We start from the raw sequence: 23,846 nt of genomic DNA on the forward strand, positions 1-23,846 counted from the left end.
CGGAGAACAAACTGAGGGTGACGGGAGGGGTTGTAGGAGGGGGGGATGGGATAAATGCGTCAGGGGCACTAAGGAATCTACTCCTGAAATCATTGTTGCACTAGATGCTAACTAATTTGGGTGTAAATTTAAAAAATAAGAAATAAAATTAAAAAAAAAAAAAAACTTAAAGAGGAATACAGTGAACCAAAGACCAGACACTGATGCGTGGATATTATCATAAAGTAGCTTTATTAAATTCCTTTACCTTCTAAAAAACGATTATAAAAAGGAATACTTCATTTAAGTGTAATACTGTCTTTATGGACGTACCGTGGTCAGGAAGTGAAGTTAAAGGTCATGAATACACGTGACAGGAGAACAGGGGACAGAGGCGGGATGACCCTGTAGCCTAGCATACCAAGCCCAATGGGTAGGGGGAGAGGGGAGAAGGGAAAGCAGGGATAAATATGGACTCATCTGGGGAGCGGCGTCGATGAGCTGCTTCTAGGAGCTTTGCTTGACCATACCGCTGGCTCCGGGGCCAGACGCGCAGGTACAAAACTTGTGTCCCGCTTCTCAAAGCTGCCCAAAGTTGTGGCCTTCTGTCAGACACCAGCAGTTGTCCCCAGTAGGCTTTGGTTTTGTTTTCTCTCCAGTGCACACGTGCGCACGCACACACGCACAATCTACGGTGTCCCCTTCAACCATCCAAACTCTTTTGTCTTAGGTACCTCCCTTCAGTCAAAATCAAAGCAAGCCAGATTCCATCAAGCCAAGAAGCCTACTTCTGTAGGCGAGAAGCCAGCGCTCTGCTTTACTGAATGACCACGAGCGAGCGCTCATGGGCCGAGCGGACAGAAGCGGACAAGAGAGGACAGGACACCTATCAGCCAGGGATCTTACTCCCTGTCATGAGGCACTTAACTTCTCAAGGCTCGGAACCCCCCCCTTTTGTTGTTGTTGTTGTTGTTGTTCACAAAAGGAAGGAACTGGAAAGAAAACTATGTGGAGATTCTGAGGACAAAACAGGCCATGAAGGAAACTGCGTGTGTCTGGAGAGCCCTATTTCCAGCAGGCTCTGTTCCAGGCAGCTCCGGAAAGCCTATAGGTTGTTGGGGGAAAAAAAAAAAAACAAAAAACACACACAAAAAAAACCCCCCAGCTGGCCCTTGTTTGGTTTTCGGCAAAGCCCTGTCTCTTTAAGTTTGCACTAGGAGCCCTCAGGGGGGCAGCCAACTTTTAATTGTGTGCACATGGAGTTTCTGGAGCTTGCCCTGTGTTCTGCCAGCAAGTACATGTCCTGTTTTGTCTTTTTTTTTTTTTCCCCTTTGCGGGGAGAAATTGTGGAGTCTGGGGAGGATGAGGACAGCCCGCTACCAGGGTTCTAAGCCCGGGGACTCAAACAGCTGCTCTGGGAACCGGATTCATTTCCTGAGTCCCCAGGTCTGAAGGATTTTCTAGGAAAATTAATATTTGCCAGAGCCTCCACGCGTGGAGGGGACGGATTTCTGGGTGATCTCTCGATGTCTCAGCTGCGGGGTCCTGAGCCGACCCGCCGCCCCCCCCCCCCCACTTGACTGGGGGTGACGCAGGCAGTGGCAGCGAGACAGCAGAACAAAAATGATTGAGCTCCCTGCCCTGGGGGACAAGGACAGAATCTGTTTTGCGAAGAGACCAGAAGACAGTTCCCCCCCAAGAAAGCTGTCTGGGGAGGGCAGGGCGGGGGGCAGGGGGTAGTGGACAAAACACTATTATATACCAGACAATTAAATGTGGGGCGTGCGAGGGGGGCGTTAAGCCACTCCGGACGTGACCCGTGCGTAACAACATTCAGGATTAAAATGAAACTATGCGATTCCAGTGACTTTCAGATCTGGCAACAAGTAATACGATTCCCGCCCCCCCCCCCCCCAATGATTCAAAAATACAGTATTTTTCCCTTTCGCCCTCCTCCGTCCGTAATTGTCAGTTGATTGTTCTCAACGTTCTTCATAAACCCACGCCCCGGCCTCGGCCGCTGGCGCCAATTTATGTAAGAATTTAGCTCCGGTCTGCACCGCGGCTGCTTTGAACTGGTGTACCAGGAAAAACCCGCTATAAAGCTGGAGTCATGTTGCTGTTGGGGGCTCCTCCTGGGAAGCAGAAGAAAATCCCACTTGCCTTTGTGACTCGGGCCTTGGTGGGTATGGGGGGGGGGGTGCCGGCGAGGGAGGAGGGAGGAAACCAGGGAGGAGGGATGGTTCGCTCTGGGGCTGGCCGGCCCCCCCCCGGGCCTCCCTCCCGGCTACTCTTCGGCAGAGGATGACGCAGGACTTTCGTCATCTGACATCGGGGCAAACTGAAACAAGAAGCAGAATTCCTTTTGTCTGGCATCGTTTCGGATGCCTACAAGGCGCCAACTTTGTCGGCTGGCCCTGTGGCTGAGGTGCGCGGACAAGGGGGGACTTGGTCCCTTGGCCTCAAGGAGGTGACGTTCAGAGAAGCACACGAATGCAGAGGAGGATTTTCATCACAGATAAGGGGCGGAGGGGAATGAAAGTAGAGAGCAGGCAGGCAGGGACAGGGACTTGCAGGGCGCAGTGATGTGGAGCACTCCGGCACAGGAAATCGCAAATGCAAAGGCCCTGAGGCGGCAGCAGCGGCTACTGGCCAAGCAGACTGAGCAAAGAGGGAGAGGAAGGAGAGTGGGGCGTGGTGAGGGTAGTCACGCAGGGCTTGGTGGGCTTTGGGGATGACTTTGGCCTTTTCTCCAAGTAGGGTGACAGCCACAGAGGGCTGTACCCTCACTTGGGTAGTCACGGTGACCTCCGGCTGCTGTGGGGAGAACAGACTGGAGGTGGCAGTGAGGGCGGGAGCCGGGGCACCAGGGTAGAGCCAGTGGCAGTGGTCCAGATGGATGGTGGTGGATGACTGGGGCTTGTCCCCCGGGGGTCCCTGGGAGCAGGACCGCACATCACCCAACAGGACATCACCTGCTCCTATCATCCCCATCTTCCAGGTGAGGAAACTGAGGCCCAGAGCTCTTCCCCAGGTGACACCCTGAGCGCCACAACGGAGTCCCAGGTGTCCCGACACCCTGGGGAATGAAGCTGGAAAAACCTAGAGCCTCAGGGAGAATCTGGAAGTCACGTGGGAGACAGACGGCCGTTTGGGGGATCACTGCGCTCAACAGCCGCCGCGCCACCCTCGAACCGGGCCCCAGACACGCCTCAGGAAGGCCAAGTGTGAGGCAGGAGTGAGGAGGAGGGAGCGGTGAGTTTCCCGCCCAAGCCTCCACCCCTTCTGATCTGTGAGACCTTGGGCCAGGGATGTAACCATGCTAAGCCTCGGCTTCCCCACCTGAAAAATGGAAATAATAACTACTTTATGCAGCACAATCAGGCCATCGTGGAGGGTTCAAGAAATCATGCCTGAGAGGCATTCAGAGGACAGACCATCAGACCGGAGAGCTCGTCTCTTCCATCAGACACTCACGCTACACTAAGTATCAAAATTATCTTCCTGTTAGGCTTTCAGAGAGTGTTTTGCTAACAGGCATGATTTCTTAAAAACCCTGGCTTGTGTGGTCAAATAAGGAAAATGCCAAGTTAGACACCAATTGGGTTTCTTTACAGTGAGACATCTCAAGGCCTTTGATACACTGACACGCTTCAAATAAAAACCAAAGTCCTCACCGTGGCCCACAAGGTCCTGCGTGATCTCTGGTGTCCCCTCCCTGCTCTCCCCGCCTCCCACTGGGGCCCTCGATGCTCCTCAAACACACCAGGCATGCTCCCGCCTCAGGGCCTTTGCACGGGCTGTTCCATCTGCCTGGACTGCCACACGACTCGCTCCTTCACTTCCTCAATAGCTCCCATCTCTCCATGCCCCTCTAACCTTGTTTTAGATTTCTTTCCGGCAGTTACCATCACCTGGCTCTGATACGTCGTCTTGTGTATTGTGTATCTGACTACGACGCCTGCTCTGTGAGGGCAGAAACGGTTTCCTGTTTGGCTCAGGGCTATGACTGCCAGGGCCTAAAGCAGGATGTGTCATGCGATAGGTGCTCTGTAAGTATTTCTCGAATGAGTGAATGGGGATTAAGAGCATGCATTTGGCTCGAGACAGATCCAGGTTCGAATGCTGTTACTTGGTCTCCGCTGTCCACACCTCATTTCCTCATGGGGCCACCAGGGAGGTTCACCAAGCAGATGACTCTTAAGTCCTTGGCACGGGCCCCATACAGCGTCAGCCCTTTGTAACCGCTTGTGCCTTCCCAAAGCCCCCCACCGCCCACACCGTCCAGGGGTTGGCACTCACCGAGCACTTGATGTTCATGCGGGAGTAGAGCATGGATGCAATTTCACTCTGCCCCGCGTCCAAGGCCACCATCAAAGCTGTGCTCCCGTCCTGTAAAGATCCACTGCTGTGATGAGGCCCTGAGCTGTGCTCCCGCCCTCCCTGGGGTGCCCCTGGGCGGGGACTCACGCGGTCAGTGAGCGAGATGTCGCAGCTGGGCACAGCCAGCAGGAGCCCCGTGATCTCCTTGTGGCCGTGCTCACAGGCGCACATCAGGGCCGTGGAACCGTCATCATCCTGGACATTGACGTCCGCTTCACAGGCCAGCAGGGCTTTGACCACATCCACCCGCCCGTGGCTGACCGCCAGCATGAGGGCTGTCTGTCCCGCCTGGGTATGGCAAGGAACAGGCTTAAGGACCATGTCATCCCGGGCACCCTTGCTCTGGAACCTTCCATGGTTCCCGAGTACTGTGATGTTAACAGGATCTCTACTTGCTGGCCTCCTTCTAGATCTCAAACAATCCCTCCCACCACCGGGCCTTTGCACTGGCCGGTCCCCTCCTCCTCCTGCTGTCTCCTTCTCATCCCTCACATCTCGGCTTAAATGTTTCCTCTCCTGGGAGATGCTATTTGCCTACCCATCCCAAACCCCAACTAAAGCAGTTTCCTAGCTCCCGGGTGTAAATATATGTAAAAATTTATTGAGCTAAGATTTCTATGCTTTCCTGTATGTCAGCTAAGCCTCAGTAAAAATCAAATCAATGTTGGGGCACCTGGGTGGCTCAGTCAATTAAGCGCCCGACTCTGGCTCAGGTCGTCACCTCACGGTTTATGAGTTCGAGCCCCGTGTTGGGCTCTGTGCTGACAGCTTGGAGCCTGGAGCCTGCTTCAGATTCTGTGTCTCCCTCTCTCTCTCTGCCCCTCCCCTGCTCGTGCTCTCTCTCTCTCTCTCAAAAACAAATAAACATTAAAAATTAAAATAAAAAATCCATGTTCATTAGTGGATGAGTAGAAAAAGAAACTGTGGTATACCCATACTAAAGAATATTAGCCTTAGGAAGAAACGGAGTACTGATGTGCACTGCCCCGTGATGAACCTTGGAAATATTACGCTCAGTGAAAGGAGCCAGACGCTAAAGAACACATACTATGTGATTCTATTTATACAAAATATCCAGAATTGGTAAATCCGTAGAGATAGAAAGCAGACCGGTGGTTTCCAGGAGCAGGGGGAGGGAGATGGGAAGTGACAGCTCATGGCGCAGTGTTTCTTTTGGGGGATGATAAGAATGTTCTGGAAGTAGATAGAGGTGATGGTTGTACAACATTGCGAATGCACTAAATGCCACTGGATTGTGTACTTTAAAAGGGATAGTCTTTTTTTTAATGTTTATTTATTTTGGAGAGAGAGAGAGAAAGTGTGAGCAGGGGAGGGTCAGAGAGAGAGGGAGACACAGAATCTGAAGCAGGCTCCAGGCTCTGAGCCATCAGCACAGAGCCCGATGTGGGGCTCGAACTCACAAATCGTGAGATTGTGACCTGAGCCGAAGTCAGATGCTTAACTGACTGAGCCGCCCAGGTGCGCCCCCCTCTTTTTTTTGAAGTAAACTCTACCCCCAACGTAGGGCTCAAACTCACGACCCCAAGGTCAAGTCACATGCTCTGCCCACTGAGTCAGCCAGGCGCCCCTAAAAGGGATAACCTCGTGTGAATTCCACCTCAGGTAAAATAAGTAAACCACTGAAGTTTTGTTATTAAAGAAAAGCTAAATCAATAAAAAAGCAAGCAGGGTCTGCTGTCATTCTGCCCCACGACAGCGCCCTGTTCCTCTCCTTACTGTATTCAGGCTGTTGCAAATCCCTCCCTTTCTTGCTGTCCCCATGGAGTCCTGGCTACTCCCTCTGCCCAGACACCGGTCCTCACTCCAGTCACCTCCATGCTCTCCCAACTTCTGCTCCCCAACATGCAGCCGAAGGGACGTTTTAAATCAGAAAGCCGGCCATGCCACTGCTGTGGTTAAATGCCCCCGGTGGCCTTCTGCAGCCCCCGAGTCCAAATCCGCCCCAAGCCTCTGTGCTGCCTGGAACGCTCTCAGTTCCCAGAACTCCAGGCTGGCTAGGGGGCTTCAGGAGGGCGGGCTCTGTGCCTGCCTGTCCACCATTTGAGTCCCCGGCGCCCAGCAGCCGCCCAATGAATTACCAAGCAGGATGTGGGATGGTGTCGCTTTAAGAAAGGTGGAGGATCCCTCCCACACACCCTGCCCCGTCTCCGCCGCAAGGCCCTGTATCAGAGGCAGCCTGGCAGGCAGGTCATTAAGGATGGGGTTCTAGACCTAGATCTGGGTTCAAATCCCACCTCCTCTAGTCCGACCTTGAGGAAGTGAGCGCTTCTCTGAGCCCCAGTGTCCTTGTCCTGTGGAGGGGGGGACTCTCCCCCTGGGCACGGAATGAGACCAAGTCTGGGCTTGGTGCACAGCCAGGACTTAGTGAGCGGGAAGGGCCGCCTGGGTCTGCAGCACTGAGGGGTCTTATACCTGGCTGGCTTTGGCATTGACATCTCCGAGCCGGAAGAGCTGCAACACGGTCTCGAGGTCGTCCTGGGTCTTCAGAGTGGCCAGGGCAGTGAGCATGATGGGGCTGTAGCCAGCGCGGTTCTGCTTGTCCACCTGGCAGACGCCTGGTGGGGGGTGGGGGGGGGTTGGCAAGGAGGACATGAGCCATCAGACCCCACTGATCCCGGCCAGGCCTGCCTCAAAACTGGGGGCGGGTCCGTGAGAAACAGGCAACACCCCCCCCACCCCCCACAGTCCAGCTGTGCCCGGATTCCTCCCTTTTTCCAGGCCGAGAGCCCCATCCCGCCCCACGGTCTCCCCCTCCACCGTGCCACCCCATTAGACGAGGGACTTCTAGGAGGGGGACTGTGTCTCCTCCATCAGACGGGCTGGGTGGTGTCTCCTCTACCAGACAGGGAAGACAGCGTCTCCCCCATCAGACCATGAGACCAGGGTAGCCGCCGGGGCCCCCCTTGCTTGCCCGGGGCCCCCTCGTCCTGCCCCACGGACTCACCGCTGTCCAGCAGCTGCCGCACCACGGGGAAGTTGGCGTGGGACACGGAGTAGTGTAGAGCGGTGTTGCCGTTGCCGTCGGCGATGTTGACCACGTAGTCCAACAGCCGCGCCGACATGGCCCGGAAGGTGACCAGGTGGCGCCGCACAAGCTCAGGGTGGGCGTCGCTGCGGCAGGCCAGACGCAGCCACTCCTGTAGCACCGTGGTGTAGGCCACTTTCTGGACACGGGGGGCGGGGAGGAGAGGGGTCTGAGGGCGGCGGCGGCCCGCTCCCCACCGCCCCCAGACGGAGTCCCAGGATGGGAGGGCGCATGTGGACACCCGCACCCGGACCCAGAGCCTGAAGGACAAGTGGGGACAGCCCTCCCCAGGTGAGCCCCCTGGGCTAGAAAGCACGCGTCCCCAGCCGGGACAAGGACCCTAATGGGAAGAACGGACGCTCCAGTCCCAGATGTGCCCCCGAGGAGGGCGTGAGCGTCTCTATCCCGGGTATGTGGTCTTTAGAGGCAGGTACGGACACCCATAAAGAGAAATGCGGCAGCGCCTCCCTTCAAGCCCCCCAAAGAACAGGAACCAGAGGCCAGGAGTGCTAGCAGGGGACCGTCCTCGGCCCCTCCCCCGACCCTGGCCCCTCTTCAAGACCCATGACTCGAGTACCAACCCCCACAACCCCCCTAGCTCTCGACTTGGATTCTGGAGTCCCCTTGAAGCAGGTACTGGGAGACCATGCAGATGGGGAGAAGCTGGGGTGGGGGTGGAGGGGCCCTGGGACCCCATCGTACCAGCTCCCTCTCACTGAGGGCATTGGGGTTGTCCAGATACTTTTCCAGGGCCAGGCAGGCTGAGATGAGGTCGGGGCTTAGTTCCATCCTGCCAGGGACAGACAAGAGGGGAGTTTATCTTGGGAGCACTCACCTCAGCCTCCTAGGTGACCCCAGACATGGGGAGCACGCAGATCCCAAGAGGAAGTCGACAAACAGGCTAAAGTTTATTCCAAGTGGGCAGTGGTGGATAGAAAATCTTCTCCCCAGGGCAGATTTTTCCCCAGTGAGGGGACGGGGCGGGGGGGGGGGGGGAGAAAAAGACACAAACAGGACAGGCAGGTGGTACATCTGTCCCAAAGAGAGTGGGGTGCTTTAGGACAAACTTTGCCTGTCCCTTAAATTCTAACCCCCAACAGCCCAAATGGCCCCTATCAGGCCCTTTATCAAAGCCTGCAGACCTTCAGATGACCGGGAGAAAATGCTTGTTCACTAATTCAGACTAAGGTGTGCATGACCGATGGGAGGTTCCCTCAGAGGGCACGAATGGTGAAATCTGAGGCAGAGGTCACCCACCTTGCCCTGAGTCCCCCCTCCTCCCCCAAGAAAACTGACCGGATCTCCTCCTCTGCGTTCGCTCCTGACACCCCCTCCTCCACCAGCACATGCTGAGGCTCCCGAGATGGCTGGCACTCCTCCTGGCTGGTCTTGGCCACCGCTGTCCCCGAGGGCCTGAGCTGGGGGGCTTCGGTCACACTTGGAACCCTCTCCTCTGGTCCCGCGGCCTCGTTCTCTGTGCTCTCGTTGTCTGAGAAGTTCTCTGCTGTGCTGGAGTCCTCAGAGGAGGACTCGTATCTGCGAAGGAAGGATGGGCGGAGTGGGGGAGACATCACAGGATGGAACAGGACGTGGCAGGGGAGGGGCACAGGGCTCTGACTACTGGACCGCTCTGGGCCTTGGTTTCCCCATCTGTTAAATGGGAATAGTGGCAGTAACAACCTCCCGGGGTCGCGGGGATGTGCCCTACAGCACCTGACCTGGCACACAGTGGGCACTCAACAGACACTAGCTCTGACTGTGATCGTGCTTGGGGTGGGTCAGGGAGAAACACTGCTTGTCGCCTACTACTCCTCGGTACCTCTTCCCCCTTTACCCCTTATGCAATGGCTTCAGACCCTCACCCCTGCTAACAGGACCCACTTGTGCTACTTGCTGCCTCTGGACAGAGTCTAAACTTTTGGACCTGGCATTCGAGTCCCCAAATCATCCCTGTCTCTACCACGTCCTATGCGTCTTGCTTTTTTTTTTTTTTTTTAAGTTTAATTTGAAAGAGAGATAGAGAGCAAGCAGGGGAGGGGGCGAGAGAGAGGGAGACAGAATCCCAAGCAGGCTCTGTGCTGTAGGGTAGGGCCCAACGGGGGGGGGGGGGGGGGGGCTCGAACTCATGAACCGTGAGATCGTGACCCGAGCCCAAGTCAAGAGTCGGATGCTTAGCAACGGAGCCACCCAGGCACCCCACCTCCTGCTTCTCAGGCACAGTCACTGCTTCCTCCCACCTCTGAGCTTTTATCCAGGCTGTGCCCACCCGCAGGAGTGCCTCCCAGCCCCCACTCTTCACTTTGCTAGCACCCTCGGCCCGCCTTCAGTGACTTCCCCGGGGACATCGGACATTGCCGCCTCCCCCAACACTCCCATACCACTCTAAGGGTCCCCACCCCCTATCAGGGCTCCAACCACACGGTGTGGGAACTGCCCGAGGCCCCAGTGGATTGGGAGCACCATTGGGGCAGGACGCCGAGTCCAGCACTGGAGCAGCGTGGAGTAGCGTGGAGTAGCGTGGAGTAGCGGTTACAGCACAGGCTCGGAAGCCTGGCCACCGGGCAGACACGCGGTCCCTGTGTGAGCTCCAGCAAGGCATTCGGCCTCCAGGGGCCTCAGGGTCCCCAGCCGTCTATCCACCGGGGTTAAAGGAGCCTAAGGGGCCTAGACCAGGGTGCGTTCTCCGACGAACAGGAAGGGAGGAGCTGAGGGAGGGCGGGGGTGTGGGGCGGGCGCTCCTCTCACCCGCCATTGACCCCCACAAACTGCAGGCTCCTCCGGTGGGCTGGGGGGTCCGCGGGCTCCTCTTTGCGCTTCATGATGGACCGCACGCCAGCCGGGGGCTCGCCTGGGGGGACGGGCGGTGCCTTAAGAATCTCCCGCAGCCAGACCCTGTGCCCTGGGGCCTCCAGTGCCCCGTCCCCAGCGACGGCCACCCTCACTCACCTGCGCCCCCCGCCTCCGCGGACCCGCACGAGGCTGCCTGCCTGGCGGGCTCCGAGTGGGCAGCTTCGCCGGCGAGCGCTCCACCTGCCTTCTTCTCAGGCTGTGCCAGGGACGTGGCCGCCACCCCTGGGGGAGACGAGGGTGACTCCGCAGGGGCCTGTGGGAGACCTGGAGGGGCAGGGAAAGAGGTGTCACTGAGGATAACAGGGGAATAACGGGGTCACACGCCCCGTGGGCTAATGCCAGTATTGCCTGGTCAAATCCTCCCAGTCCGGGAGATCCGGATCGTCAGAGATGAGGAAACTGAGGCACAGAGGGTTGCCTGAGGTCACCCAGGGAACGAGCGGCAGAATCTGACTCCGACACCGGCCTCTTGCCGGTGCTGGTAGCTGGTCAGGGACACAGAAGATGCTGTCACTCCGCAATCCTGGCTTGTGACACCCCCCCCCCCCCATCACACTGAGGGTTGTCTGGAAACAAGGTTTGGTCACAGCCAAGAGTCGCAGTCTTGGTAGGAACTCAAATCTCCCAGGAACAAGCTGTGTGACCTCAGGGAAGTCACTTAACCTCCCTGTGCCTCGGAAGAATGACATTTCCTCCACCATGGCGTCGTTGTGCAGACTGAAGACAGTAATTTGGGGGGAAGGGGCTTAGAACAACGCCTGTATAGTGCTCGAGGGTCATTTGTTTTCAACGTTTATTTATTTTTGGGACAGAGAGAGACAGAGCATGAATGGGGGAGGGGCAGAGAGAGAGAGGGAGACACAGAATCGGAAGCAGGCTCCAGGCTCTGAGCCATCAGCCCAGAGCCTGACGCGGGGCTCGAACTCACGGACCGCGAGATCGTGACCTGGCTGAAGTCGGACGCTTAACCGACTGCGACACCCAGGCGCCCCTCGAGGGTCATTTGTTAATCCAAGAGAATTGTAAACACTATTTCGATAAGATTTAAAAAAAACTTTAATGTTTATTTATCGTTGAGAGAGAGAATTAGTGGGGGAGGAGCAGAGAGAGAGGGAGACACAGAATCCGAGCTGCCAGCACAGAGCCCAATGCAGGGCTCGAACCCACAAACCACGAGATCGTGACCTGAGACGAAGTCGGGTGCTTAACAGACTCAGCCACCCAGGCGCCCTTTAAGTGTTTCATTTATTATTTATTTTCGAGAAAGACCAAGAGGGTGCGAGCAGGGGAGGGACAGAGAGGGAGGGAGAATCTCCAGTAGGCTCTGCACGGTCAGCACAGAACCCGATGTGGGGCTCGGACTCAGGAAACGGGGATCATGGTCTGAGCTGAAACTAAGAGTCAGATGCTTAACTAAGCCACTGGGGCGCCCCAAGATTTATTATCATTTTAACGAAAGCAAGGCTGTGTTATGGATGTCACAGCTCCTTTCTTCTGACCTTTAAGCAGGAAACAGACACTTCCACCATCAGGAAAAAGAAACAATACAGGTCGTTAGAAAATAAAAATTAAAACCCCATCTGGACCGATTTTCAGTTCAGGAAGATTAAAATATTCTGGAAATGAGTGATGGAGACAGTTACATACCAGCGTGAGCGTGCTTAGGGCCACTGAACTGGACACTTTGCTTATTTATTTATTTAAATGCTTATTTATTTATTTTGAGAGGGAGGGAGGCAGAGAGAGAGAAAAGGAGCAGGGGAGGGGCAGAGAAAGAATCCCAAGCAGGCGATCTCATGACCATGAGATCACCACCTGAGCCAAAATCAAGAGTCTGACCCTTAACCGACTGAGCCACCCAGGTGCCCCTGAACCGGACACTTTAAAATGGGTAAGATGGTAAGTTTTATATTACACATATGTTATCACAATTAAAAAAAAAAAACAAAACCCACCCAGGTTGGCCAGAGGACAAAGGTGACTCTGTGGGCCCTCAGTCCCAAGGGTGCCCAACTGCCCATCTGGGGGTGGGGGTGGCAGGGAGATCCAGGCCTGGGTCACCAGTCTAGAGCCAAGCAGGAAGAAAAGTGCCACTTTGGGGGTGCGTGGGTGGCTCGGTTGAGTGCCCGACTCCTGATTTCCGCTCAGGTCACAATCCCAGGGTTGTGGGATCAAGCCCCGAGTTGGGCTCCTCACTGAGCATGGAGGCTGCTTGCTTGGGATTCTCTCTCTCTCTCTCTCTCTCTCTCTCTTCCTCTGCCCACTCCCCTGTGTGCACACGTGCGCGTGCTCTCTCTCAAATAAAAAAATAATTAAAATATTAAATTACATTAAATTTAAAAAGTTTTTAATTTTTTAAATGTTTTATTTATTTTTGAGAAAGAGAGAGACAGCATGAGCAGGGGAAGGGCAGAGACAGGGAGACACAGAATCCGAAGCAGGCCCCAGGCTCCGAGGTGACAGCACAGAGCCCGACATGGGGCTCGAACTCACAAGCCGTGAGATCATGACCTGAGCCAAAGTCGACGCTTAACCGACTGAGCTACCCAGGCACCCCTAAAAATTTTTTAACAAAGTGCCACGTTGAGCATCCCCATCTCACAACCGGCTCAGGTCCCCCCAGGCCAGGTGGCTTTCCTGTCACCACTTCCCCAGCTCGTCCCCTTGCTACCACAGGTCATGGGCTCTACAGACCAATTCCTTCTAATTCCCTTTAACAGCTAAAATTTTTTTGGACAGTAACTACCTCCTCAAGTCCCTAACACTCCACTGGATTTAAGAACAGAGAGTAAAGGGGCACCTGGGTGGCTCAGTCGGTTGGGCATCCGACTTCAGCTCAGGTCACAATCTCGCGGTCCGTGAGTTCGAGCCCCACGTCAGGCTCTGGGCTGATGGCTCAGAGCCTGGAGCCTGCTTCCGATTCTGTGTCTCCCTCTCTCTCTGCCCCTCCCCCATTCATGCTCTGTCTCTCTCTGTCTCAAAAATTAATAAACGTTAAAAAAAATTAAAAAAAAAAAAAAAGAACAGAGAGTAAATAGTCAGCACAAGCAACACGGAGACCCGATGAGACACTCGGCCACAAACGTGTCTGATGGCACCCCAACCCAGGGTGTGGCCAGGCCAGGCCGATTCCGGAGTCATGGCCTGAACCCCTGTGGGGAACCAAAGCGCACCTCTAGGTTTTTATGTGAATCTCCTGATTTCTTTTTTTAAGCTCTATCAACACATTCATATCAAACAAACAAACACACTACGTGGCGAAGCGGGATGGGTCAGGAGGCAGATGGGTCAGTTCCCAATGTCAATGTCTGCCCCAAACTCAGGACTCCTCGTTTAAATACCAGGGAGGGTCGAAAGATCAGGGGAAACAACTTTCTGCTCAGTGAAATGAGCCAGTCACCAGAGCACAGATATTGTATGATTCCATTGATGTGAGGTCCTTAGAGGAGTCACGTTCACAGAGACAGGAAGTAGATGGGGGGTGGGGGGGGGGCAGGAGCTGGGGGAGGGGGTGGGGAGTTAGCGTTCCACGGGGACAGAGTTTCAGTTTGGGAGGATGGAAAGGTTCTAGAGACGGGTGGCGGGGAGGGCTGCACAACAGTGTGAATGAGCTTAATGCCACTGAACTGGACGGTTAAAAATGGGTAAGATGGTAAGTTTCACGTTAAGTGCGTTTCACCACAACGTTTTTCAAAGTGTTAAAAGAAAAAAAAAAAAAAGGAAAAAGGAAAAAGGAAATAGAGCAGCACCATAGCCCATCTTGCCCCAAGGAGAAAGCAGGTCCTGCTTCCAAAAGCTTGCCTGGCTCCTTCTCGCATGAGGAGTTCAAAGTCAGACGCTGCAGTGCTAACGTAACAATAACAATAAAACTGATCATATTTATTATTGTTCTTCCACTAAGGAAGGGGGCAAAATGATACCACAATGTATATGGAAGAATTGAAACCCATGACCAGCTAAGACAACTTTACAAAAAGGGGCAAAGACGGGGAACCTGGCTGAGGAGAGAGTAATACATTCCAAATGGCCAAACAGCAGGCACTGCTGAGGGAAGAAATGGGCCAACGGAGCAGAGGAGAGAAGGCCCTGGCTGCGGGAGCTGGGGTTAAGTAAAAGGGGTTTCTGCAAATTAGCGGGGAAGGTGGCCTCTGTGGTGTGATGCTGGGAAAAAAGCAGCTTACTCGACCCAAGAAAAATCAAGCTGGATCCCTACCTCACACCTTAACACATGAACTCTGAAGGATCAATGTAGCTACAGGGAGAAGATATAACAGAATACCGGAGGCCTCAGAAGGAGAAAGATTCCTTTAGAAATTCCTCAAAGCACGCAGGGCACCTGGGTGGCTCCGTCGGTTAAACATCCGACTTCAGCTCCGGCCGCGATCCCACGGTTCATGAGTTCGAGCCCTGCGTCGGGCTCTGTACTGACAGCTCAGCCTGCTTCAGTTTCTGTGTCTCCCTCTCTCTCTGCCTCTCCCCGGCTGGCACTGTTTCTCTCTCAAAAATAAACAGTAAACTTTAAAAAAACTTTTTTTAAAAATACAAAATATTAAAAAAAGAAAAATATGATGGGTTTAATCCCTCATGAAGATTTCTATCAGATTAAAAAAAAACACCATCGTAGACAAAGTTAAATGACAGAAGAATACACACTGTGGGAAGATATTCATAATGCCAAAAATGACCAAGGGTCATCTTCTAGAACAAGAGTCAATAAACTTTTTCTATGAGGGGCCAGACAATAAATATTCTCAGTTCCGTGGGCCATAACGTCTCGATGGGAAAAGCGGCTCTGGACAGTATGTAAATGAATGGGTGTGGCTGTGCTCTGATACGTTTGAATTTCATATAATTTTGCTCATGTCACTCTTCTTTTTATATTGTTCAACCATTTAAAAACATAAAAACCGGGGGCGCCTGGGTGGCTCAGTCGGTTAAGCATCCGACTCTTGATTTCGGCTCAGGTCGTGATCTCAAGGTTCGTGAGTTCAAGCCCCTCCCCGGGCTCTGTGCTGACAGTGCGGAGCCTGCTTGGAATTCTCTCTCCCCCCTCTCTCTGCCCTTCCCCCACTTGTGTGCATGCATGCACGAGCACATGCTCTCTCTCTCTCAAAATAAATAAACATTAAAAATAAGTAAGTAAATAACAACATAAAAACCTTTCTTCGCTTGTGAGCCTATAAAAACAGGCAGCGGGCTGGATTTGGCCCAAAGGCCATAGTTTGCCAACCCCTATTCTGGAATATGCCAGGACCTTCTGAAAACTACCCAAGGAAAAGCGGACAAAGGCTACAAATAAGTGACTCACCAGAGGAATCTTATATTAAACATGTATGGTGATGCCCAATCTCACCAAAAATCAAGGAAATGCACATTAAAACAAGGAGATACCATTCTGCACCAGCGTCGATGTACAAAAATTAGAGAAAATTCCATCTGGGGAAGTGGGCACCTCAGATCCAAGCGTGGCTGGTGAGAATGGACAGGGAGAGCTTTTCCAGAAAGGATCAGACAAACCTTGGAGTGAAGTTGTGAATTCCCTGTGATTCAGCAACCCCAGGGGCCCACCGAGGGGGTATCAGGTAAGAAAAGTGTCACACACACCTCGGGCAGACGGCTGTCTGGTCATTCCAAGTGACAAACCAGGTTTATAAACATCAGGGGGGAGAGTTCAAAAATAGTGCACAGAGAGAAAAAAAAATAAGAAACAGCAAGATTTTTTCTTCTGAAATCACAATACCATTTTAGGAAATTAAACATGCCCAGAGCATATTTTTCAAGGACACTGAAATGTCTAAATAAGCTTCTGGAAGGTGGATTGCAAGGAATGATATTTAATGGGCTGGGGTGTGTGTGTGTGTGTGAATGGCATAGGGCAGCAGTTGGCAAACTACGGACTGTGGGCACGATTTTTGCATTTTTAAATGGAAAACAAAGAAGAATGCTATTTGGGACATGTGAAAATTACACGACACTGAATATCCTATGACCGTGCTTGTTCCTTTATATATTGTCCACGCTTACATGCTTACAAAGGCAGAACGGGGGCACTAAACTCATCAAAATGTATACATTTAAATATGCAACATTTTTTTTTGTATATTAAGCGCATTTCAATAAAGCTTAAAAAAAAAAAAAAGAAAAGAGCAGAATTGAGTCATTGCAACAAAGATCATGTAGCCCATAGAGCCGAAGCTATTTATCTGCCCTCAGCACTGAGGGTGGAAGAAGGTGGAAAAAACATCAAGTAACACAAGAGAGCTGGCATGCACAGACCAGCGGAGATGGTCGCTGTGAGCTGAAAAATTACATTGACTCAGTTTGGGCCTCTTGAAGGCCACAAGACATTTTTAAAAATTTAAATCACTCACCCACCCAGTGTGGGAAGGGAGTGAGGCCACAGGGGAATAAAGCAATTTGGCCACAGACATCACGGTCCTCAAAAATGCTCTTCTGGAAACCTGTCCTGAGAAAACAGAAGACGAAAGGGATTTCCGCAAAAGGACATCTTTGTGGCATCAATGACAGTAGAGACTGATGGGGCTGTTAAATAAATACTGCATCCCAGGACTTTTTTTTTTTGGAGAGAGAGAGAGCGAGAGAGAGAGAGACAGCGAGCAGGGGAGGGGCAGACACACACACACACACACACACACACACACACAGAAACCGAAGCAGGCTCCAGGCTCTGAGCTGTCAGCACAAAGCTGACACGGAGCTCGAACTCACAAACCATGAGATCATGACCTGAGCTGGAGTCGGATGAGCCACCCAGGTGCCCCAGGCCAGGAATTTTTCATAACAGGAAGCAATGCCCTGGGATAATGTTAAATCAAAGAAACCAAGGGTGGAGTTTAAAACCTGGCTTCCTGAACAGTGGGCAGCCACCCCGGGCCTCAGTTTTCCCCATCTGTAAAATGGGGATTAAAAACACCACCCACCTCATACGGGTGTGCTGGGGACATAGATGAATTAAAATATGAAGAATGTCAAAAAACACCCTGGCCCATAGGAAGGCTACCTAAAGTCTCTTAAAAATCAAAGAATGCAGGGCGCCTGGGTGGCTCAGTTGGTTGTGTCCAACTTCGGCTCAGGTCACGATCTCATGGTTCGTGGGTTCGAGCCCCGTGTCAGGCTCTGTGAAGATCCTGCTTGGGATTCTCTCTCTTGCCTTTCCCCTGCTCTTTCTCTCTCTCAAAAATCAAGCAAAAAGTAAAAAATAATAAAAATAAAATAATGCGAGACAACAAATTCTATCAGCTCCCTGTTGCCAGACCTAAAAAAAAAACACAAAAAAACCCATATTATCTCCTGCATGAAAAAATTCGGAAGAAAAGAAGCAGAAGTGATGACAACAGCTGGGTCTGGGCGGCGGTGCGTTTATGGGGGTTTTGTTTAGTGTGCCAGATTTTTCTGGACTTTCCCAACTTTCCACAAAGAATAAGAACTGCTGTCACAGGGGTAGGTTTCCAACAAACGCAAAGGAAATTTCAAGGCCTCGGAGACCCCACGCACACACATGCCCTCCTGCCCCTTCTCCCACCGATCTCTCTGGAAGGTGGGGGGATGGGACTTTGTGAGGTCTCCAGGCCTCTGCCTGCACCACCCACTCTTGCCAGCCTAGGGGGAAGGCAGCTTCTCACCCTCCCCGCCCTTCCGCCCCAGTGAGGGAATTCTAGACGGCAGGGAATTTGGGCTCCTCCCTACCTCCTCCCCCAGGGAGTCCTCCCAGACCTACCCATCGAGCTGGCGGACCTAAACACGTGGTCCAAACACTTGTCAAGTCCTGTACTATCTAATTGCATTTTTCATATTGCTCCTCCCCAGTCTACAAGTTCTACTGGGCCCCCCTCTGATGCTTAAGGACCTCTGGACCTCCCATCTCCATTCCAAGCCTCATCCTATTCCAGCTTGTTGAAGATCTCTTTAATGTTGTTGTTGTTTTTTTTAACATTCATTTATTTTTGAGAGAGAGGGAGACAGAGTGCAAGCAGGGGGCGGGGGGGGGCAGAGAGAGAGACACACACACAGAATCCCAAGCAGGCTCCAGGCTCTGAGCTGTCAGCACAGAGCCTGATGTGGGGCTCGAACTCATTGAACCGTGGGTGAGATCATGACCTGAACCGAAGTCGGACGCTTCCCCGACTGAGCCACCCAGCCAGCCTCCAGCTTGTTCGATATCTTGATGTCCTCAGGCCCCTCCTCGCCTCAGGACCTTAGCCCCTGCTGGGAACACTCTTCTTCCCACCCCGGTGCCACGCGGCTGATCCTTCTCGTTCACATCTTGGTTCGAAGGGCCAACAGCTAACCCTTGAGCACCTATGTACTTGGTGCCACACGGTGATAGGAACTCACACATATAAACCTCACACGGGTCTGGTGACACTGGGTTGTCAGGACCCCAGATTTGCACATGAGGCACAGACAGGTCAAATAACTTGCTCCAGGGCACAGAGCTAGGGGGCAGGGAAATCAGAATTGGAACCGAGATCACCACCCCATCTAACTGCTGCCTACCCCAGGCCCGTTTTATTTGCTTCTAACACGTATTCCCTGAAACGGTATTTCACTTTTTTATCACGGGGCTTCACTTGTTTATTGCAGGGGTTCTGTCTGTCTGGTTCACTGCTGCGTCCCCGGTGCCTGGAAGAGTCTGGCACAAAGCAAGCATTCAATAAAAGTCTGCTAGAGGAGAAGACGCTGAAATGAACCGGCACACTCCGGTTCTGCCCAAGCAAAGCAGAGACGGGGCTGGCTGCGGCAAGGAGTTAAGTGAGACACAAGGGAGGACTTTTGGGGGCAGCCGCCCGCATAGAGTGGGAACATCACTACGTCTGTGTGTCCTGCAGGCAAGAAGCCCCACGGCTGCCCAAGGTGGCACGTCTGGAATGGAGGTTGCCTCCCAGAAATCCCAAGGCTGAGCTGGGCAGGGCCTTTGGCTGGGGGCCAGAATCAAAGCGCTGGGTGTTTGTGATGGACGCAGAACAGAGAAGTGGTGTCCAGAGCTGGCCAGGAACAACATGGAAAAGCAAGAAAACACAGCTGGGTCCCCACCCTCCAGTTTGCGCCCTCGGGTCCCTCCACGGGGCTCTGACATTCGAGACTGGGTTGGGGACCTGAGCGGCACCTTCGAGCCCTGCTGTAGGTTCGGGCTGACCTTGGTTTAGGTCTTGGCTCAGCCACTGCCTAGCTGTGTGACACCGGGCAAGTACAGCTTTTTCCTGAGCCTCAGTTTCCCCGGCTATAAACAGAATTGGCCTGAAAATTATCAACAAGCGTTGATCGAGTGTTCACTGCGTGCATCAATTCACAAGAGTCCCTAGAGGTAGGGGACTAGCGTTATGTCACTTTACAGATAAGGAAGCTGAGGCCTCCAGAGGTGAAGTCCCTCACCCAGGGCTACATCGAGAAGTAGAATTTGAACCCAGGTTGCTTGGGATATTAAAGCCCACATTCCATGAATGAAACGCTTACCATAGCACCTGGCATCAGGCTAGTGTTTGATACAGAACAGCTGTCATGATTATGAATCATTCCGACAGCTTCCGCCAGAAGCCTAAGGGTGGCAGCGATGGGGCAGCTGCCATTTTGCACAACCCACATCCCCATTCCTGGCATGAGGACTCAGCACTTTCTCCAGGGGACATCCCTTTTGCTCCCTCAGAGGCCGCAGGACTTGGGTGGGGCTCCTCTACCCCCAGCATCTGGGGCTGGGCAGTGAAGGACACAGGGACTGGCACAGCGATGGGCACACGACTGCTGCCAGTCCCTGAGGGGTACCCTTGGGATTTTTTATTAGCACTATTCAGACTGAGAGGTTCCCCTTCCACTGAGATGAAAGGACAGATGCCTGGAGTCGTGGGGCCACCTGCACTCTGCTAAGAAAGAAGACCCCAAAGTGCACGGAAGAAGAGAGTCAGAGATTCTGGATGATATTTGAGCACCTAGATCCAGCTATGCCTGAAGCTGTCACTAAGTTACACAAACAGTACATTTCCTTTTCATTGCTTAAACTGGTCTGAAGTTGGTTTCTGCCCTTTACCGAATAAATTGGGAGGGCTTTTGGGCCCAGCAAACCAACGGCCTTGGGGACCCTCCCTCAAGTACCTCCTGCTGTCTGGATACTTACAACGTACTAGCCAGGAAAACACGCACTTAACAGATACCCAATTTCTCTGCATGGTTCCCCACAGCACAGAGTCGGCAGCACAACTGTCCCGTTTTCTCCAGAGGACGAGACAGAGGCTCTGAGAGCCGGAGTGGTTGGTCTGATGGAAGGCCAGGGCCGGGGCTGGACCCCGGCCTTCACAGGAACAAAGAAGGCCTCTCCGCCATCCTCCCCTGTCTACTGTGGCTCACCTGCTGGGTCACTGCAGCTGCGCTCCGTGATGCTGATCTTCTTCACCAGGTGAACGTTGCCGGCGGGCGCAGCAGATGTTGGGAACGCGGTCTCTACGAGCTCGTGGCTACGGAACACGGCAGGGCTCTCCACCCCTCCAGACGGTGCCAGGGACCGCAGCCCTGTTCCATAGGGCTCCAGACTCTGGGCCCGCTGTGCAGGGGTTCCGGCAGCCGTGCTGGCCACCACCTCCACCTCCCGCGGCCCCTCTACCACCCGGACAGTGTCCACTCGGATCGGGCTGTCTGGTGGTGGCCTGGCCTGGGGCTGGGGGTCCGCGTGCCGGGCCTGAGCCGCCTGCAACTCCTGCAGCGCTTTCTTGAGCTGGGTCTCCAGCACCGTGACCTTAGCGGCGAGGGCAGCCTCCCCGTCAGGCACACCCAAGTCCCGCTCCCGGACCCAGGTGCCCACGCTCCTGGTCTCGAGCGTCACTGGATCTTCGGGGGGCTCTGGGAGGTCCAGGCAGAGCTCGCTGCGGCCCCGGGCCCCCGTGGGATGGCCCAGGAATTTCTGGCTCTTGAGCTGCACCGTGAGCTGCCGTTTCTCCTCCTGCAGCACGGATAGCTTCACCTGGAGCACGGGGATCAGCTTCACCTGCTCCTCCAGCTGCCGCAGCTTCCGCAGGGCACCCGCCATCTGTTCCCGCACGTGGGCCAGGTGCCCGGCGCTAGGAGGCACGGGTGTGGACAGTCCTGAGCTCCGTGGCGTCGGGGGTGGCAGCCCCACGCCCACCAATGAGCTGGTGGAGCCTGCTGCGCTGGGGGTCAGGGAGCCCAGGCCGGTGGGCGCAGCTGCCTGGTCCTCCAGGCGGCGTCGGGCATCCAGCAGCGTGCGCTCCACGCGCGGGTTGAAGCCGGCGCGGGTCTCTAGGGCACCGTACTGCGGGTAGAAGCCGCGGCCGCAGTAGGAATAGGCCGAGTGGCGGCTGTCCCCGCTGGCATTAGAGCACAGAGACTCGGTGGAGGTCCACCAGGAGCCAGGACCTCGGGGCAGTGAGCTGAGGCGGGGCCGGCGCTGCACGGCCACGCGCCGAAGCGTGTGGCCTTTCTCGATGTCATCCACATACTTGAGAAAGTCCAGGTCGAGGCGGTAGCCATAGGGCGTCTCCACAGAGTACGGTGGGTCAGGCTCCCTGGCAGGGAAGGCGGGTGGGGAGGCTGGACCAGGGGTCCCTGGGGTGTGAAGAAAGACCAGGGACTCTGAACACCGCTGTCCCCTCCTCAGGGGGGAGACTCATGTCCCCAGGAGAGTCCAGGTTTATTTGCCCTAGGGATAGGAGCCCACTGGGTGCTTAATAATGACTCCAGTCTCAGGGCAAGGCCCTGTCACTCTCTCCGAAACCTGCAGGGTAGGGCTGTGCCTACTCTCTCCACCCCCCCTCCCCCACAGGGACCCATCTCCCTACTCACACCAGCCCCCTTCCCTGAAAGTCTGTCCCCTCCCCATCAGACCCTCCAGGGTAGAGCCAAATGGTCCTTATTCAGGCCCTTGGGGCAGGGCTGTGTTTTACCCTCAACCACCCCACCCCCACCACCTCCTGCAAGGTTGGGCCTCATCATCTCCCAGACCCCAGGGCAGGGCCCTCTCTTCCTGAGCCCCCTGACCTGGGAAGGGAGCTGGCACGTGAAGGACTTGGGCCATCCTCTGGTCTGCAGAAGCTCCTCAAGAGTCACTTGGGGTCTGTGACTCAGACCACCTGCAGCTTGGGCTGAGGCTTACCTGGGAGGAGGGGTATTGGAGCTTGGAGTCAGGAGGAGTCTGCAGGGGGAGGGGGGGATGGGGCCACCCCCCCTCCACAGCTGCCCCCCTCCCAACACTCCCTCTTCCCCAAGTCCGGGACCCTCTCCTAGGAACACACCCGGCCTGGCCGTGGAAAGGGGTGGGGGGCCCCCACGGCCTGGAACAAAGAAACCAAACCTCACAGCCTGCCTGCACATCTGTCCAGCCCCTGGACAGGCTCCAGCTGTTCCCACAGCCCCGCCTCCACAAGGCCCTGGGCCGGGGGGCCCCAAGCCCGACAGGCCCCACCCTTCCTGCACCCCTCCTCTCAGTCCAGGCCAGAAGCTGGCTACGGGGACAGATAGGGGCTGAGATGGGCAGGGGGTTGGGGGACAGGCTTCCTAAGTGCAGGAAAGCCCTCCTGCAAGAATCCAAGGACACAGAGACACAGGGGCAGAGGAGAGATGAAGCTGAGGGTAGGGGACCCCAAAGGAGAGCTGGGTCAGGCCAGCCAGGGTAGGGGGGCAGGGAAAGTTAGGGGGAGGCAGTGAGGAGCAAAGCCTTTCCTCTTTATGGAAACAATTTTCTCTAAAAATAAACAGTTTCGCTGCCGGGCTACACGAGAACTTCCTGCCCCCCCAGGATGCGTCCGGCTCAGGGGCGCAGCAGGGATAGAGGGCCGGGTGGTGTCCAGGGAAGTCATGGGGGTTGTGGGGGGGGGGGCGGGGAGGAAGTAAGACAGGGCGCCTGGAGGCTGCAAAAGGGAGGGACAATCAGAGCCTCTCACTAACTCCCCCTCAGCCCTGGAGGCCGGCCAGGGCCCTCCTGTCCCCAACACTCAGCCTGAGCTTGGCCAGTCCTTTCTGCCGTCTGACCTCCAGCCACCCCGCTCCAGAGGCCCCAGCCCATCCTACCACCAGACAGGACCCTTTCTGGCCTGTGGGTGCCAGGGCGGTGGGTACCTGGGAGGATGGGCCAGGTGGGGCACTTGCCGGGCATGAAGGCGGGGCTGGGGCTCCGGGGCAGCCGGGCTTGTCCTTGTCTTACACCCTGCTCGTCCCTTGCTTAGTGTCTTGCTTAGTCTCTCCACGCTTCTCTGCCTCTCTCCACGTTCTGTCTCTCTGTGCCTCGCTCCACTTCTCTCTCCGTCTTTCTTCACGTCTTTGTCTTTCAACGCCTGGAACACAGTCCCCAATTGTATGAAATGTGGGTTTTCACCTGCTTGGAGGCTCACCCCCTACGCACCTGGGAGGCGATCAAAACTCTTTTCTGGACACCTGAGACAGACTGGTGGCAGGAAGCAGGACTGGAATAGCCTGTAATAATCACCCCAGCAGCTCATTTGATCACAACGTCCCCATCAGGCACACAGTTATCGATTGCTCTGTTTTGCAAATAAGGAATGGGGGGCGGGGTAGGCACAGAAATGCACAGTGACTTGCCCAGGGTCACCGGAGGGGGAAGTGGCTG

The 23,846-nt window shown here is 54.6% G+C and overlaps 1 protein-coding gene across 2 annotated transcripts; it reads right to left on the reverse strand.

Annotated features, from left to right (window-relative positions):
* Positions 1–207: 207 nt before the first annotated feature.
* Positions 208–23,552, reverse strand: KANK2 (KN motif and ankyrin repeat domains 2). Of its 2 annotated transcripts, none has more exons than XM_030300690.1 (12): positions 23,339–23,552; positions 22,262–22,376; positions 20,618–21,829; positions 10,355–10,522; positions 10,154–10,256; positions 8,705–8,944; positions 8,111–8,198; positions 7,328–7,547; positions 6,796–6,938; positions 4,450–4,650; positions 4,282–4,371; positions 208–2,114 (listed from the first exon to the last, which is right to left on the reverse strand). In XM_030300690.1, exons 2-12 carry the CDS (start codon positions 22,296–22,298, stop codon positions 2,091–2,093), a joined length of 2,526 nt encoding a protein of 841 aa, XP_030156550.1. In that variant the 5' UTR covers positions 22,299–22,376; positions 23,339–23,552; the 3' UTR covers positions 208–2,090. The 2 variants fall into 2 exon arrangements, with proteins under 2 accessions (XP_030156550.1, XP_030156547.1); XM_030300687.1 differs by having other exon boundaries at positions 208–2,320.
* Positions 23,553–23,846: the final 294 nt, after the last annotated feature.

The sequence above is a fragment of the Lynx canadensis genome, chromosome A2 (genome assembly GCF_007474595.2).
Source record: "Lynx canadensis isolate LIC74 chromosome A2, mLynCan4.pri.v2, whole genome shotgun sequence".
NCBI lineage: Eukaryota > Metazoa > Chordata > Mammalia > Carnivora > Felidae > Lynx > Lynx canadensis.

Coding starts and splice junctions, on each gene's coding strand:
- KANK2 (XM_030300687.1), bottom strand. CDS start 22,298: ATGGCCCAAGTCCTTCACGTGCCAGCTCCCTTCCCAG. Junction 8,199..8,704: donor AACGCAGAGGAGGAGATCCG/GTCAGTTTTCTT, acceptor TGTCCCTGGCAG/GATGGAACTAAGCCCCGACC. Junction 4,372..4,449: donor ACATCTCGCTCACTGACCGC/GTGAGTCCCCGC, acceptor GGATCTTTACAG/GACGGGAGCACAGCTTTGAT.